This window comes from Aptenodytes patagonicus, chromosome 15 (genome assembly GCF_965638725.1).
Source record: "Aptenodytes patagonicus chromosome 15, bAptPat1.pri.cur, whole genome shotgun sequence".
In the NCBI taxonomy this organism is placed as follows: Eukaryota; Metazoa; Chordata; class Aves; order Sphenisciformes; family Spheniscidae; genus Aptenodytes; species Aptenodytes patagonicus.
The window spans coordinates 16,896,322-16,913,939 of record NC_134963.1 but is presented as its reverse complement, the minus strand read 5'-3'; the positions used below and the strand labels follow the sequence as shown (position 1 = coordinate 16,913,939).

General features: G+C 62.4%; 1 protein-coding gene across 1 annotated transcript; it reads right to left on the bottom strand.

Annotated features, from left to right (window-relative positions):
• Positions 1-3,734: 3,734 nt before the first annotated feature.
• On the bottom strand, positions 3,735-16,868 carry PRODH (proline dehydrogenase 1). The gene is made up of 14 exons (XM_076352851.1): positions 16,677-16,868; positions 16,090-16,298; positions 9,486-9,520; positions 9,001-9,150; positions 8,793-8,857; positions 8,267-8,383; positions 8,020-8,099; positions 7,671-7,752; positions 7,321-7,413; positions 7,064-7,210; positions 6,712-6,887; positions 6,522-6,620; positions 6,033-6,121; positions 3,735-4,831 (listed from the first exon to the last, which is right to left on the bottom strand). Exons 2-14 carry the CDS (start codon positions 16,245-16,247, stop codon positions 4,644-4,646), a joined length of 1,479 nt encoding a protein of 492 aa, XP_076208966.1. The 5' UTR covers positions 16,248-16,298; positions 16,677-16,868; the 3' UTR covers positions 3,735-4,643.
• Between the last annotated feature and the right edge of the window lie 750 nt (positions 16,869-17,618).

Genomic DNA, 17,618 nt, shown 5'->3' with positions numbered 1-17,618 from the left:
CTGAGTGCTGGCTGCATCCAAGGAGCTGTGGAAGGGTGTATGGACAGTGTGCATCTCCCGCAGAGCTGGGTCTGAGGGCCACACACCTCCGGGATTTTCCTGTGGACGTGGAGCCTCCATCATACTAGGCATGGGTTGGGAGCATCCTTCTGGAGAGGATTAGGGAGTCCTGGGTGGTGTCCTGAGCACCTTCCCAGCCCTAGGATCCCTTCACCGAGCAAAGAGTAGATGAGTTTGGTGAGTTCTGACCACCAACATCCTTCGGTGTTTGCTGTACATGGGGCTGATGTGCAGGGAAGGTTTCTCTCCTGCTCAGACAAGAGGTGGGAATGGGGAAGTCTCTGCTGGTCTTGCCAGTGGGAATTATTCTTTTTTGCAGTTACATCCCAATAAATGTGCATGTGAGAGTCTCACTGACCTCCCAATGCCCAGCCATGGGCAGTAGCTTGTGCAAAGTGCAGAGACGGTTTCAAATCTACAGGATTGCCCCCTGCCAATGTGTGTTCTTTGCATTGGCTTTCGGAGTCTGCCCCAGAAGCCACCGACAACCTGCAGTTTTGACAGTCCGGATTTGTAACATCCTGGTTCAGCACCTTCTCTGGCAGGGTGCAGCGAACCCAGGTGCCCTGTGGCCTTTGCGTGTGTGATGCCACAGCAGAGAGCAGCCAGGACCCTCCGTGGCATGAAGCTGGGAAGGCAAAGCCTAGCGCATTCCTCCTTCCCGCTGAGTGACATTGGCATCGGGCCACCGGTGGGGACTCGGATGGCAGTGGCCTTGCCTGAGATTGCCTTTTCCCCATTCCCTGTGCCACGGGTGTATCAGCACATTGTGGCCGACATCCCACTGGCAGCATCCTTGGTGCAGAGGAAAGGTCTGATGGTTTACCCAGTATAACCCACCAACTTTCCTTTTCAGACCTGAGCTTTCAAATGGGCTTGTGACCATTGGGTAGTCCTCCTTTTTCCCCTCTGCAGCCCCAGCACCTTTCACGTTCCCCCAGACCCCTTCCACATGTTCCACAGCAGCACTGGGAAGCAGCATCCCTTGCCCAGCTTCCCCTGCCTCCACATCCCTGTCCCCCAATTCACCCTGTCCTGCTCGCAGGACCTGTCTGGAGGGTGCCCAGAAACACGCGGGTGGCCCTGCTCGGCCCCCATGGCCAGGGCAGGAATGCCGAGACCGTGGTGACCCAGCTGCACTGATGTGTGAGGAGTTCCCCCGGGATGACTCTCAGCCCCGGGTTGAGCTCAGCATCCCTTTCTGTCTGGGTGAGCAGGTTGGGGAGGGAGTTCACTCCAAAGTTAGGCGGGAAGCCAGGCTTGGCAGTCGCATCCCCATGCCTCGCCTGGCAGCTGTGTCCACCTGGAGCTGTGGCCTCGCTCCGGCTGTTTCCATAACCAGGATTCCCTTCCTATCTGCTCTCTCCATCACCTTCCCGCTGTGTTGAGCATGCCTGGTGCTCCTCTGCCCCACTCCCGGTAAGCCAGGGCAGGCTCGCACCGCCACGCCTTTCCCACGCTGTTGCTTTGTGCAAGGATGTGTTTGATTTTGTCAGTTTTCTGGCTTCAGTAAACAGTTTTCTCTTCCTGCAGGCAGGCAGGCAGCAGATCCTGTGCTGCTCCGTTTTCACCAGCTCTAACCCACACCAGGGCAGGGGTTGGGCCGTAGCCGGGGAGATAAGCTGGTCCCTCGGAAGATGCTGCCGGCTGGTAGCCAGAGGCTGGAGAAGCTGCTGAGGATGCTGCGGGGAGGAGGTGGAGGGAGGATTTACGGTGCTCAGGGGAGTGGCATGGTCTGGGCTGGCTGGTGCTGCCAGGGCTGGGGGATTGCACGTCCCACGGGTATCAGCCACCCATCCTGCCTCTCCCTCTGGTGCCAGCGAGGCTGTTGCCTGTGCCAGCGCCCTGGGAGCACGGCATGATGCTTTCCATTACACCACCGTTTGCAGCTCCTTTTTCAGTTTTCAGGCTGGAAATGCCCTGCCAGGTGCTTGCCTCCCATTGAACTGTGTTTTGGAAAACATCAGAGAAAAAAGAAACCCCAGCACTATAGTATTTCTGAACACAAAAATGAGGAAAAATATGTTGTTTTGTCGATGGTTCAAAAATCCCTGCAGCTGTTTCAGCGGGCAGGACTGCACGGCAGGGCAGCGCGGAGTCATACAATACGAGGCACTCGTCACCATCCTGCCGGGATGCGGCCAGGCTCTGCTTCTTGGAAGAAGCCCCCGCTCACGTGTGCGCTTGGGCTGCTCACGGCATTTGAGCGCAAGGCTGCCGAGATGGTTGCTGCAAGGATACGGGCTCTTTCCCCTTGCAACTCCCCCTGCTGCTGTAGCCAGCATCCTTGCAAGCGAGCGTGTTGCAGCACGGGCTACCGGCATACCCGCCACTGTTTCATGCCTCCCTTTCCTTTGGGACAAGCAGAAAGCAGCTTCCAGCAGCAAGAGCTAAAACTGAGCAGGGTGGGGAAAGCCTGAGATATAGGGAGGGTTTGGTTGGGTCAATGCACTCAGAAATAAAAGGAGCGGTTGCTGTTTTCTGGCTGAGCATGGATAAAGGTTGCTGGGAACACGGGGATTTGGGGGGTTTCAAGGGCATCCAGTGCCCTGGGTAAGGCAGGAGGCAAGCACCCTGCACCCTGACCCCATACACAGCTCCTGCAAACAGCAGCACACGCGCTGCAGAGGCATGTTGCAGAGCTGCCTGTAGGTGCACAAGTCCTTTCTGTCCTGGAAGGAGGGCTGGAGAGGGGGTTAACTCCAAAAAAGGGGGGGGGGTCAAGACCAGCCATGTACAGATACACGAAACTGCTGGCATGGAAGCTGCAGCATCTGCTCCTGCAATAGCTATGCAGGTGGCCGGGGGTCTTTGCAGAAGCCTGCAGCAGATGACAGCTGCTCATGCATCCAGCCCTGGGTCCAGCCGCACCAGCAGAGCTCAGGCCATGGGGCAGCAGCACGCCCCATGCCACTGCCGCAGCATCCTGCACAGGCTGGAGAGGCAGCCCGGTGCCGGGAGTGCATCTCCTCTCCTCCCCAAAATACCAGGAGCCCAGCTGCTGCCTGCTCCGGCACTGCTTTTATATAGCAGCAGCCCCGGCCCCATGCTCCAGCCATGCTCCCTGCTGCTCCAGGTGTTTTTTAAGGCATGGGAGTCTCAGCTAGAGAAAAAGGCAGTAGGTGAACATCTCTGGAAAGCCTAAACTTCACCCCTTTGGCTTGGGTGGCTTGCCAGAAGTGGAGAGAACAACCCAGGGAAAAAGATGCTGCCTTATAGCTGGCAGGCAGGGAAGCCCAGAGGTGCTCATGGTCCTGCAGAGCCCAAAATGAGTCCAGGAGAAACTGCCCCTAATTTGAGGCAGTGAAAGCCTGCAGGGTGCATGTCCCCCAAAAGCAGACCTCAGGGTGGGGAGAGGTTCTCTCACAGCTGCCACCCCCCCTTCATGAGCAGCAGGGTGCTGGGGCCAGCTGAGGATGCTTCAGGGCTCCCAGCTTCCCTCAAGGCCATCATGGACAGCTCCGCAGCTTCCCCATTCCCAGGCCCGGGGAAGTTTGGCCTCACTCAGTGCAGCCGTCTCTGGCTCCTTTCCCCCAGCCCTGGCCCCGGCTCAGGCCAAAGCGTGCAGCTGGAGGGGGCTGAGAGCAGGCACTAACCCCCCCTTTGAGAGCAGGGTAGTGAAGCAGAGCCCAGGGACAGAGAGCTGCCCAGTAACTCCAAGAAAGAGACAGGAGCAAAAACAGTTATGATTTAATCATCACCATTCTCTACAAATCCAGTGTACGGCAGAGCTGAGCTGCGGTCCGGCTCCTGGTGCTCCCATGTGGCCACCACCCCTGCCTGCAGCAGACCTGGTCCAGCATCAGAGCCGGGGACTGTGGGCAGGGCAGGAACAGCATGGGGATGGGGCCGGCCAGCTCCTCTCGCCCCTCCTGACCCACTGGACGTGTGCCTGAGGATGGACAACCCTGGGCAGCTTTGGCTCTGCTCAGGGCGGTGGGATGGGGAGAGAGCCTGGTCCTGCCCAGGACCCGCCCAGCTCTGGTCTGTGCAAAACTGGTGAGCAGCCAGGTAGTGGCTGCCCTGGGACAGGCGGCAGGGACTCATCCTGCCCCTGCCCAGTGACCCTTCACACGTCACTGCGGCCTCTGCTTTGGCATCTGCCTCCATGGAGCTGGAAGAGACCAAGCCCCAGCCCTGGCAGAGGCTGGAGGAGCTTTTGGCTGAGGCCAGCTTGTCCCCGAGCCACCCAGCCCGCCCTGGACCTGAGGCACAAAGCAGGCAGCCAAATCTCCCCGTGCAATCCCACAAGGGGAAGACCCTGGGACAGCATTCACCAACGTGGGGGAAGGCTGGCAGGGGAACGCCAGCATCTCTCTCCCCAGAGACAGCCCAGGGCAAGCACAGCTCAAGAGCCCCTGGGATGGCAGAGGGACATCCCTCAGGGCAGTGCCAGCTGGGGCAACCCTACGGTAGTGACCTCCAGAAGGTGTATGTGGTTCAAACAGCAACAAGGACACTTCCCCTCCCAGGGCAAAGGGTGCTGGGGGGGGGGGAAACTGCAGCAGAACTAGGACAGGGAATGGCAATAGTGGTTATAGGTGAAGGTACGTGAGACCCTGGGCTGGATGCCACAGTTGGGGTTAGTGGCTGGGGCCGAAGAGGCTGCCTGCGAGGAGCCGCCTCTTGACCTCCCTCCAGAGAAGGTCCCGCTCCCGGTTCGCCCTCTGGACGAAGCCCCTGTTCTCCTGGGCTCTCCGGGACAGGTAGGGCAGCACCTCGTTCACTGGGCCGTAGGGCACGTACTTGTAGACGGGGAAGCCAGCCTGACCTGGAGGGAGAGAGGCAGGTCAGGGAAGTACCAAGAAAGGAAAAGAATGGAAAAAGGAAAAAAAAAGAGAAAAGGGAAAAAAGTGTGTGTGTGTGTGTGTGTGTGTGTGAAAGGCAAAAAGTGGGGGGGAAAGAAAAGGAAAAAAGCCTCCCTTACTCCCAGCTCTTCCATGCCCCTCGGGCTGTGCCGATGGAGCAAGGGATGGCGGGTGGGAGGGTTGCAGCGGCCAGAGGCTGCAGCTGAGCACTGGGGAGGGGAAGCCTGAGAGCGGCCCTGGCCAGACGTGGCCGAGCCTGCCCGGGCTGGGGGGAGCGGCGGTGCATCCCTCCCCCGGCTCAGCACGGGGAGCTTGGGAACGCGCCGGGGGGAGCGGGCGGAGGTCACCAGGAGCCCTGGGAATGTCAGCAGCCAGGGCCGGGCCAATTCAAGAAGCATTCAACCAGAAACATCAAGTTAACACATTTTTCCAGCATGACCAGAGGAGGTTGCAGACAGGCAGCCAAACCCCGTTTGCGAGGGGAACTCCAGGACAGAGCAGCATCTATGCTGGACATCTGCCCGGTCTGCCTCCCGCTGCTCTCCTGGCCTCGGGTCTCTGCTCCGGACACTGGTGTGGGCAGGGGGATCAGTCCCTGACCTAAGCTGGGCTACCTAGACCCTTGCATGTCCCTCTGTCCGGGCCCCTGGGAGCTCTGCTCCGCTGCCTGGGCCAGCGGCAGAGGAGAGGACAAGGTCACACAAGAACCTGTTGCCACCCCGCTAGCAGAGAGCCCAGGACGTGGTGTGCACCTCCAGTGGAGCAGAGCGACACGCCCAGACCAAGGAGGTATAAGAAGGGTTTGCTGGCTGCCAGGACCCATCTCTGCCCCATCTAGGAGTACCCCGATCTCAGCTCGTAGTCCAAAGCAGGAATCTTCCTGCCCAGCCATCACGGTCTCATGGGGCCTCCAGGAGACAGATGTGATTCTCTATCTACATCCTGATCTACATCTTCCCCAAACCCCATGCAGGGGTCACAGCACTCCACACAGCTGGGGAAGAGGCAAGAAGGCACTGTCCTCAGCCAGTCCTGCCCTCTGACAGACCCATAGCCTGGCTCCATCCACCCTTCAGACCCCACAGCAGCTGCTCAGGGAAACCCCAGGGGTCAAGGTGGGGCAGGAGGACATCTGCCAAGTCCCCCCCTGCTCCCAGCACTCACCCAGGGGGAAGGTGATCTGGTCACACATGCCCAGCAGCTGCCCGAAGTACACCTTCTTCTCCGAGGGATGGATCCCGAGCTCCATCATCCTGCAAGCCAAGCCTCCGTGTTAGGGAAGAGCAGAGACAGCAGAGCATGCAGGGGCAGCGTGTCCCACGAGGGGAGCAGGGATCATCTCCAAGTACGAGTGCACGGCACTGACCACGTCCCACATTGATGCTGGGATGCAAGGACTTGAGGGATTTGTTTTTAAAACAGCCTCTGGGCTGGGCCATGGGGCCAGCTCTGCAGCCGCTGTGGGCTACCGTGCTGCACTCCAGCTCCAAGCCCCAACTGAAGCCCTGAGCACCAGATGGGAGCTAGGAACCCACCAGGTGAGTGCAGAGGAGACCCGACAAGCCACAGCACATCTCACTGCAGCTCTGCTGGGCCCCCAAATCCCTCGAGCCCCCAGTCCCTGCCATGACACGTTGCCTCCCCAGCACCCACCTGTGCAGGGTGAACTTCACCGTGTCCTCATTGTGAGATGCCACCATCACGTTGGCTTTGCGGCTGTGCTTGATCTCCTCCAGGATATAGTCCAGGCACCTGTAGGACAGTACAGGGCTGCATGGTGAGGCTGCCCGAGCCTGTGCCTGGTGGGGCGGGCGGGAGGAGCGTGGCTGGGGCTGTACTCTACCTGTGGTACATCTCGTTGGTCTTCTCATAGGTGGGGTTGATGGGATCCTCATAGCCAATCTGGGCTGCCCTCTCCCGCTCCTGCTCCATGTAGGCACCACGGACCAGCTTGGTGCCGAAGTGCCAGCCCTCCCGGCGTGACAGCTCCACGTCCACCGTCACATTGTCGTAAGCCTCCTGAGACCAGATGGAAGAAATGGCACTGGGCCATCGCGTCAGTGCGACCTCCACCCTGCACCTCCAGCCAGCCAGCCCTGGAGTCGTGCCACCGCATTGCCATGGCTTCAGGAGCTGAGGTCTCCATCCAGCTGCGCCAGCAGGTCCTTCCTGCCCAGCCTCCTGCTGGACCTCACCTTCAGGTAGCACTGGTAGGTGTTGAAGATGATCGCCCGATCCCTGTTGAAGCGGCGCTGCATCTCCAGGGTGAGGCGGCTGATAGCTGGCTGGAAGTAGCTCTGCTCCGCATCCACCATCAGCCTCACGCCCTTCTCCGTGGCTCTCTGGCGGTGTGAACGACATGCAGGTTGGTCTGATGGGGCCACCTGCCACGCACCTTCCCTCTCTGCGGTGGTGCCCGTGCCCAGCTCCCCCAGCCCCAGCACCCCCTGACCTTGGCAAGGACGTCCATCCGCTGCAGCATCCGCTTCATCTGCAGATCCTCCTCCTCAGTGAAGCGTGAGAGCAAAGGCTCCAGCTGCCCAGTCTGAAACAAGAACAGCTTGTGGCACCCTGCCTGCCTGCGGCCAGCCCTGCCCACAGGAGGCAAACTCGCACCAGGGAGGCACGTGTTGGTAGGCAACGGCAGGGAGGAGGCAAACTACACAGAAGGATGAGTCCTTGCAGCACCCTAACCTTGGAGCAGTAGCAGGGGACCAGAACGGGGGACGGGGACGGGCTGACCCATACTGACAGCACCCTCCCTGTGGGGCCACTCCAGGGGTGGCAGAGATGGGTACCCACCTGCATGTTGGGGACGAGCAGCAGCTTGGAGAGCTTGGTGCGGCTGTCGATCAGGCTGTTCCAGTCCAGCAGGTCCACAGTGCTGGGAGCAGAGAGCCAGGTCTGTCCTGGTGTCTTGCAGGGGCAGGGGGGTCTCTACCAGCTGCCAACCCCCACCAGCGAGCCAGGTGCACAGCACATGCCACCCTGACCCATCTTGTCACCTCCACCCGAACCTCCTCTCTGCCTGGTCGCTGTGCTGAGCCAGTGCTGGCCTTTGGAGACCTCTCCTTGCTGCTGCCCCACGAACAGGGACAAGGTCCCCCAGTGTCCCCATCCCACTGCACGCCCCAGGTCGCAGGCAGCTTACCCGCTTACACCCAGGTTCTCGCCTGTGAACCAGTGCTGGCTCTCCGCCTTGGTCGCGATGCCGAGGTTGGCCAGGGCCTCCTGCCACCAAAAGGAGCATCAGTGCCAAGGGGCTACAGGGGTCTTACTGCTCCAGGCTCAGAGGTCTCACAGGTCAGGGCTGCTCCGGGGTCCCTATGGCCACCGGCCACCTCCAGCAGCGCATCCCCGGCAGCACAGCCTCCTCCCTTGGACATTGCCTGCCTCACCTGCAGCTTCTCCGCCTCCAGCTTCATCTCCAGCACTGCCCGCCCAGCCTGGCCCTGCTCTGCGGCCATTTGGTGGAAGAACCTCCGCCACTTCACCAGCACCTCTGAGAACTGCAGCTGCGGGGACAGAGCTCGAGGTGAGACACCCGGGCTGGAGCCCAACTGTCTCAGAGCCTCCTGCGGTGGAGGCTTTGCAGGATCGTGCCCAGCCTGAGGCAGACCCTGACCCTATAGCAGGGGACCTTGGCCAAGCAGGGGCTAAGCCTAGCAGTACAGACCCCCCCACACCCTCACATTGGGACCTCTAACCTTCTGAGCTCTTCCTGTGTCCCCAAAAGTTGAGACAGGGTCTCCAGGGTGCTCTTGGGCACACGGGGGACAGCCTGTTGGTGCCCACTCCTCTCTGCCATCAGTAGAGATGCCACTGCAGCAAGCCTGGAACCCCAAAGCACCTGCCCCCCCAAGATGCATCATCCGTGGCCCTGGCTTTGACCCACCTTGCCCTGGTCACAGCCCTGACACTCACCAGGAACTGAGGTCTGCCCAGCGCCGTCAGCTTGATGGCCGAGAAGCCGTCCTCTGAGCTGCCACCTGGATGGAGCCACAAAGACAGAGCTAGCCCAACAGGCAGAGTGCTTGGGCAGAAGGGAGGTACCCGAGATATGGCGGTGGGCTGCAGGGTCCCTGCAGTCCCCAAGCACAGTGGGGCTGCTGAGGACACGTGGAGCACTTACCTGAGGCGTCAATGCAGCGGAGGAAAGTCTCCATGTGCTGGTCACACTTGGCCTCGTCAGCGTAGAAATACGTGCGGGCACTGATGACCCCACCGCGGCGATCCCCGAATCCCCGATGGGCTCGGTACTGCTTCTCCCTTTGCTCTGCTCCTGGGGTGGAAGAGGATGGAGATGGGCCACACAACCCTGCTGAGCTCCTACAAGCCTTCCTGGGAGCTTCTGCTGTGGGCGCAGGGGAGAGGGGCTCTGTCTTGGACCTCAAAAGAACCCCTGAGGGCTGCAATGCGCCCTGCCTGCTCTATTGCCTGAGCAGGGGCTCAGCCTTTGCTGAGGAGCAGGGTTGGCCAAGAACCAAGATGTTCTTCATCCAGCTCATGCTTTGAGGCTGTGGGAGCTGGGTCTTTCCCTCACACCAGGCCCACAGTGCCCGGATCAGCTGGACCTTCAGGCTATCTCCTGTCAGCAGGAGAGGCTGGGTCACTCACCTCCCATCTCCTTCTCGGCTGCAGAGGTGCAGGAGCTAAGAAGAGAAACAGGGAAGATAAGGGCCAGGTCAGCAACCCCCCCACAACCCCACCCTGGTGGCCAGGGCAGCTCCGAGGCTCCCCTGCCGCCAGCCTGACATCGGACCCTGTTCTTCCCGCGCCATCCCACTGCCAATGGATCAAACGCTGCTCAGCGCCAGCTCTGCTGGCCAGTCAGATGCCCCAAACCCGCTCACGGAAGGCAACGGGGTTTCAACATCCAGGCAAGTGTGACCTGGAGGTCCTGAGGCAGCACAGGGAGGATGCTGTGTCCCAGGGTCCAGAGCTGCTCTCAAACAGCCCACCCCACAGCAAGGATAAGGTCAGCCCTGGTGGGACTGGGTGCTCCGTCTCGGATGACACCAGCCCACGATCCTCACTGTGGTGGAGCACCAAACCTCATCCCAACACCTCCCCACCCTACAGGCACCAGTGGCCAGACCATGAAGCAAGAAGCTCCTCCAGACCCAGGGTGCATCAAGCCATAGTATGCCCTGCTGCAGCTCAGCTGCCCCACGCTCTGCTGCGCCTTGGCGTTAGCCAACAACTTACAAACAAGGTCTCAGCTTCAACTCCAGCTGACCTCAGATGTAATTTCAAGGCCAAGCTCTTTGCCACTGAGATAGCAGGGCTCTGACAGCCCAGGGGGATTCTGGCCAAGTCATGAGATCCTCCTTGAGCTTGAGAAGCTAAACCTTCTTGCTGACACCCTAACCCCAGCCTGCAGACCCGAGGTCTCACCCAGGAGCACTGCCAGCCCCTGGAGAGCAGCCCTGAGCGACAGCAGAGCCATCTCCTTCAGGAAATCTCTGCCTTGGAGTCACTGTCCCAAAATTGGCCCTGCCCCAAAATTGGCCCTGCCCAACAGTGGGGAAGCACACTGCAAGACAAGCAGCAAAGCCACCCGGCCGGAGCCAGAGGACTCGCACAAGAGAGCGGAGAGGCACGTGGCATGGTCCCAGAACATGTTCTCCCACATGGAAACCCTGTGACAGGGATTAGGGGCTGCTGGAAGCATAAACAAGCAGACAAGCCCTTCCGTCCTGCTCCCCGGAGCCAGGAACAGCCCTGCATTGCTCAAAGCGCAGCAAAGCCTGGCGTGAACCGGGACAGGAGCAGTCGGAGCTCATGGGGAGCAGCAGGCACCACGTCTGGCAGGCTCTGCTCCATGATTTTGCTACCCTGAGGACAGGTCAAGAAGCTTTCTGCTCCTAAACACAGAGGGTAGAGGAAAGGAGGGAGGAGACATCATACACCCAGGGATGGGATGCGATAGCAAGGCCCACAGTGGATGGAAGGTCCCTTCGGAGCAGGCAGTGTGGTGCAGGGGAAGGCTTCAGCTAGACACGCTGCTGGGACTCTGAGGACATATTGGGAGGTACGGGTCCTGTGGGCAGGTCCCACCCGCAGCACAGCAGGACAGCTCTGAACCCCAGAGCACACCTTGCATCCAACGTCTGCAAGACGGGCGGGATGCCATCCACAGGGACCTGGACAAGCTCGAGAAGTGGGCTCACGTGAACCTCATGAGGTTTAACAAGGCCAAGCGCAAGGTCCTGCACCTGGGTCGGGGCAACCCCCAGTATCAATACGGGCTGGGGGATGAAGGGGTTGAGAGCAGCCCTGCCGAGAAGAACTCGGGGGTACTGGTGGATGAAAAGCTGGACATGAGCCGGCAATGTGCGCTCGCAGCCCAGAAGGCCAATCGTATCCTGGGCTGCATCCAAAGCAGCGTGGCCAGCAGGTCGAGGGAGGGGATTCTGCCCCTCTGCTCTGCTCTGGTGAGACCCCCCCTGGAGCCCTGCGTCCAGCTCTGGAGCCCTCAGCATGAGACACACACGGACCTGTTGGAGCGGGTCCAGAGGAGGGTCACGAAAATGATCAGGGGGATGGAACACCTCTCCTGTGAAGAAAGGCTGAGAGAGTTGGGGTTGTTCAGCCTGGAGAAGAGAAGGCTTCGGGGAGACCTTATTGCAGCCTGTCAGTACTTAAAGGGGGCCTATAAAAAAGATGGGGACAGACTTTTTAGCAGGGCCTGTTGCGACAGGACAAGGGGGAATGGCTTTAAACTAAAGAGGGGTGGATTTAGACTAGATATAAGGAAGAAATTTTTTACGCTGAGGGTGGTGAAGCCCTGGCCCAGGTTGCCCAGAGAGGTGGTGGATGCCCCGTCCCTGGAAACATTCCAGGTCAGGTTGGACGGGGCTCTGAGCAACCTGCTCTAGTTGAAGATGTCCCTGCCCATGGCAGGGGGGGTTGGACTAGATGACCTTTAGAGGTCCCTTCCAACCCAAACTATTCTATGATTCTATGATCGAAGATGCTGGGGACAAGTGGCAGGGAGCAAAGCCTCCTCTGACCTACCCAGGGTGAATGCACACAACTAAATTAGCAAACAGCACCCTTAAATTTGAAGTGTTTTGTGTTCCTGAAGACAAACACACCGTCTCCAGCAGCATTCCTGCTGCATGACTGCAGTGAGCCCTTCTTCCCCGAGGAGGGCATTCAAAGCAGTGCCGTGGCACTCGCTTTATTGTTCCACATCAAGCAAAATAAAAGCAGCTCCTTCCAGCTGAAGAAATAGTTCTTCCTGGATATCATCTGCTTTCTTTGCAATATTAGTCTTGGCCAGCAAAGCCATTCCTACACCAACCAAGTGCCACTTAACGCAGTTTGTACCTGGCCACCCCTTCTGCAAATCGAGAGCAAGTCTCCCAGAGCAGGACACATCTCCAGGCACTGCCCAAATGCTTCTGGCAAGCTATAACCAGAAAAGAGCCACCCGCAAGGCACGCTCAGGACCTGGGAGCTCACACTCGCCCAAAGCATGCACAAACCAAGCCCTCCAAGTGCTGCAAAGCAGGTTATGAAAACTCGATGCAGCCTGCTGGATCGCTGGGAAGGGTAGTCCAGCTGACACAGCAGACTCGGGCTTTCAGGAAGTTTTTGATCAGGCTCAAATAAGCTGTCTCAGGGAGAAGCGCAAAGGTCCCCTTGTCAGAAATAAGTAGGCAATAATCCATTTTGCCCTGGAGGTTACCAGGAGGGTGCCACGAGCACAGCCTATTTGCTTTACTTGTCAGCAGATGGGCCTGGCAGAGGGGATGAGGGAACACCGGGGAGAAGTTGTCCCTGAATTACCACATCCAAGGAAAAACTCACGGTCACATGAAGCCCAGATCAGAGCTATGGGTGATGCTTAAAACCCTGCAGGTAGGAATAAAGCAAAGCTCTTGGCAGAAGAGAGTCCTTCAAGCCTGCCCATGCATGAGTTGCCAGCACACACCAGCCCAGGACCATCACAGGACCTCCTTGCACATCTTCAAGCCAAACAGAAACCACACCGTGATCCCAGGGACCCACAGCACATGCAGGCAGAGCACTGGGCACGGGTGGCAGCAGCACTGGGAGCAGGAGAAGGGGAGGAGGCAGCTCTGGGAGGTTGATTGGCCAGGCTGGATCGTAATCCCACACTGGGGCAGGTATCAGGTGTCCACGCAGGAAATCTCAAGAAGCAGCAAAGTCCACGCGCTGCCTGGCAGAGCTGTTCAGGGTGTCTGACAGGGCTCGGGGACAGGATTTTCCTTCCCCATGTTAGCACAACCCCAATCCATCTCCTGACTCGGGATGCCCACGGGCCAGTAATAGCCCCAAGGCTGCAAGGGGACCACAACCACCTCCACTATGGGGGTGCTCCTTGTTTCCCCCCCTCCCCACGGGGAGCAGAAGCCCCTGCCCAGCCGCAGCACTGCCTCTCCACACCCCACCCAGGGCTGCACCCGTCCCGAAGCCCCCAGCCCATGCGCTGCCCTGGGAGCGGAGCAGCACCCAGGCCCTGCTGCCCGCAGGACCTGGCAGCAGCCTTCAGCGCATGGCCAGGGACTCCTGGGACAAGCTGGCGGAGCTCTGGATGCCGGCACAGGCAGGGCAGGGCAGGTGTGAGCCTGCAGCAGGCAGGATAAGCCGGTGCCTGCCCGCATTGCACTGCTGTTCCCGATCATGAAGCCTGTTACGAGGAGCGGCCAGGGCCCGTTTCCAGGGAGGAAAGGGCATTTCCCTGCTGTTATCTCCAGAGGAGCAGGCTGCGCTGGTCAGCCCAGCGCGGCTCTGCCTGCAGGAGCTCTGCCTGGGGGAAACAACAGCAGGTGGCACCAGGAGGCCAACAAACCCGCTGGCTGCACCTGGTTTGTACCTCTGCTTCCTGGCTGGCAGCAGGGTAAAGACCCGGAGCGCTCATGAGAGGGAAGGATGCAGCTCCCGAGCCCAGCAGCCACGAGCCCTGGACTGCTCACCCCCCTCAACCACGCGCAGCCCAGCTTGGCACCATCCCTTGGCAGAAGCACCGGTAATTTGGGGTTTTGCCCCTCAGCAGAGCCGAGGAGGACCCAGAGTGATGCTTGGCATGGGCCAGTGTCCAACGCAGCCCTTCCAATGCCACCCACGCCTCCCCTGGGCTTTGTCCCTGCTCCATGACATCCCTGGGTGACTGCCAGGATGGCTTTTTTTTTCCCTGACCATTTGATGGAGCGAATCCTGCTGGGGCTCGGGCAGGGTGGCATCAGGGGGCGTGGGGTCCAGCATGTGGCTTTGTCAAGCTCTCCTGGGTGGGAATGACCCACACAGCACAGGCAGAGCTCACCTAGCGAGCTGTCCCATGCACGCAACCTTCAAATCTGCTCCGGGGGGGGGGGCTAGCGTAGCCCAGACAGCTCACAAACCACCGACACCCCCCGTGAGCAGGCAGGATACAGGTGCACAGAGCCTGCCCACGAAAGCCTTCCATGGTCAACCGCAAGAAGTGCTCGGCACAGGCACAGCCCGGCAGCACTGGCACCGCCAGCTCAGCCCCACAGGCATGCTGAGCAGTGTGCCCAGACCACGGCTGCGTGCCCGGGGAAGAAGCCAGCCGCTTCCGAAAACACCGCTGCTCCGCGCCTTCAGAAGAGCCATTCCTCCCACGGGCTACAAGTGGGGTATTTTGAAGCTTTTATATTAAAAAAAATGCAGTTTGCAGCTCAATCTGCAAGGGGCTGGTACGGGCGCAGCCCTGTCTCCCCCTGTGCAGCTCCCACACCAGCACTGCCCCAGCAAGCTGCCCAATCCTGCCACGGATGGGCAGGACCCCCGCGCCGATGGGGATTTCCAGCAGCAGCGGTGAGCGGCAAGCAGGGGGTCCCCGATAAGCAGCGCCCGGGTGGGCAGCAGAGATAAGGCTCCCAGCGCCGGCTGGGAGGAGTCCAGCAGCAGCACCTGCGTCATTGCACCGACCCGAAACCCCACTTGCAAATCACCCCCAGAAGCCGTTTCTGCTGTATTTTTAACACCGTGTGACAAGCACGTGGCAGCTGGATGGTGTCCCCAGCTGCGAATGGGGACATGGGGCTGTTGCAGCCTCGCCCGGGGGCGCGCTGCATCCCCAGCCTGCGCCCTCTGGCAGGGCCACCCTTCTCCTGGGTGGGGGGGGACAGCGCCCACCCTGGTGACCGTGGGGTGCCAGCCCAGCGGCCCATCGATCGGGTGAGCGGAGCCGCCCGAAACTGGAGCCCGAATAGTGGAAAGTTACCGGCAGCTTTGGGCCGGCGCCTGCCCTTGGCAGAGGACAGGAGGCAGGGAAGGCTGCCCGGGGTGGGGGGGGCAGTGTAGGAAGGGGGTGCAACCTGGGGCGGGGGGCCACCACCCCAGCTTGAGGTGGGTGGAAACGGTGGGGGGCAGCACCCCAGTGTGGGAGGTGGGGATGGAGGGAGCAGCACCCTGGGGGGGGGGGGGCAGCACCCCAGTGGGGGGGGAGAAGGGGGAATGGAGGGGGGAAACACCCCAGTGTGTGCAGTGGGGTGGGCGCAGCACCCCAGTGGGGAGAGAAGGCGGAATGGGGGTCTAACCCCAGTGTTTGCGGGGGGTGGGTGGAGGAGGGCAGCACCCCAGTGGAGGCAGGGGAAAAGGGGACAGGGTGGGCAGCACCCCAGAGGGGGTGGGAGGGGAACAGGGGTGGGGAGCACCTCCGTGTGTGCAGGAGGGTGGAGGGGAACAGCACCCCGGGGGGGGGGGGGGGAGGGGGGGCAGCATCCCAGTGTGTGCAGGGGGAACAGAGGGGGTGCAGCAGCGCGGGGGGCACCACTCCAGCGTGTGGGGCAGCACCCCTGTGTGTGCAGGGGGCTTGAGGGGGACAGGACCCCAGTGTGGGGGGAATAGAGGGGGGGGGCAACACCCCGGTGTGTGCAGGGGGATGGAGGGGGGGGCTGCACCCCAGTGGGGGGGCGGGGGCAGCACCCCTGGGAGGGAGAAGGGGCGGGCAGCACCCCAGCGTGTTTGGGGAGGGTGGGGGGCGGCACCCGGGGGGCGGCGGCGGCGGCGACGCCAGGGCGGGGGGGAGGGGGGCGCAGCGGGAGGCGGGGCCGTGACGCACGGCAACCCCGGCTCCGCAGCCAATGGGAGCGGGGGGGATGGGCGGGCGCAGCCAATAGCAGAGCGGCCAAGGCCCGCGCCCGCGCCCGGCGCACGCCGTGCCCGCGCCGTCCCGCCGCCGCCGCCGCCTCCCCCCCCGCCCCCGCCCCGGCCCCGCACTCACTCCAGCTCCTTGCGCTCGGCCTCCTCGGCGCTCAGGTCCTCCTCCACGCTGTAGTCCAGCACGGCGCCCACGCCGAAGGCCTGGTTCCGCCGGATGAGCGGTTTGATGGCCTCCTGGTCCTCCCCGGCCACGAACTGCCCGTAGAAAGTCATCTTCATCAGCCGCTCGAACAGCGTCTGCCCCAGCACCCGCTGGCACAGCTGCAGCAGCTGCGGGAGAACGGCAACTCAGCGCCCCGCCGGCCGGCACCCGGCCCGCAGCGGAACCGCACCCCCCCCCAACCCCCCCCCCCCCCCCCCCAGAACAAGAGCCCCGCAGGCTCGGGACCGGCACCCCCCCGGAGCGGCGGGTCCCCCGGCCCAGGGCCGGCAGCCCCCCCCCCCGTCCGGGACCGGCAACCTCCGGAGCGGGCAGCGCCCCCCCCGCCCAGGTTGGGACCGGCATCCCCCCTGGAGCGGGCAGCCCCCCAGGCCCGGCACCCCACCCGCAGCGGGAACCCCCCTGCCCGGGACCGGCCCCCCCCCCCCCTCCCTCGGAGCGGTCAACCCCCCCCAGCCGGGGACCGGCGCCCCCCGCCACCCACCCACCTCCCGGTTGTGCTCCACCAGCGGCCCGACAGCGCACAGCCCCAGCACCACCAGCCCGCGCAGCAGCTCCGCGCTGCTCTTGCTGCGGAACGCCTCCCGCGGGTCCCCGAAATCCACGGCGGGCGGCGGCCCCAGCTCCGCACCCCGCGGAGGGGGAGGCACCGGCCGGGCCCCCCTGCCCGCAGCCGGCGGCGGAGAGGCCCCGCGGGGCGCGGCGGCGAGCGCGGAGCGCGGGCGGCGGGGGACGCCCAGGCGGGCGGCGGCGCGGAGCGCCCGGGCCGCGCTCGACGGAGCCATGGGCACAACGGGGCCGCGCACCCCGCGCCGCCGCCTTAAGTACCGCCCGCCCGGCGCCGCCCCGCGGGGCTCCCCGCCGGCACGGCCGCACCCGCCGGGGCTGCGGGGCCGCCGCTCCGCCCCGCGGCCCGGCTCTGCCGCGGCACCGGCACCGGCACCGGCACCACCCTGCCACCCTGCCCCGCCCGGCACGGCTCCTCTCCCGCAGCCCCCCAGCCCGGTACCTTCCCTCTTCCCATCTCCTCGGGGCAGCCCGCCCCGGGGGCGCATCCCTTCCGAGGAGCTCCGGGGAGGGCGTGGAGGGGCAGGGGTGGCCCGAGGGGAGCCCCGGGTGGGGCTGAAGGAAGCCCTGTCCCCTTGGAGCAGTCCTGGGGAGGGGTGAAGGGAGCCCCATGCTCTTGGAGGAGTCCCAGGGAGAGCTATGGGGGTGCCAAGGGAGCCCTGAAGTGGCCCCCATCCCACCGGAGGGGCCCTGAGGGGAGCACCGGGGCCAGCCCTGCAGGGCCAAGGGGCTCCTCACCCCTTTGAGCAGCCCCAGGGAGGGTCAAAGGGTGCCCCAAAAGGGTCCCTGTCCCCTCGTAGCAATCCCTGGGGCAGGCTGCGGCATGTCCAGCCCACAGAGCTGGGAGGCCCTTGGGGAGGGTA

Coding starts and splice junctions, on each gene's coding strand:
- PRODH (XM_076352851.1), bottom strand. CDS start 16,247: ATGAAGATGACTTTCTACGGGCAGTTCGTGGCCGGGGAGGACCAGGAG. Junction 9,521..16,089: donor GCCGAGCGCAAGGAGCTGGA/GTGAGTGCGGGG, acceptor TTCTCTTCTTAG/CTCCTGCACCTCTGCAGCCG. Junction 6,888..7,063: donor CCTACCAGTGCTACCTGAAG/GTGAGGTCCAGC, acceptor ATCTGGTCTCAG/GAGGCTTACGACAATGTGAC.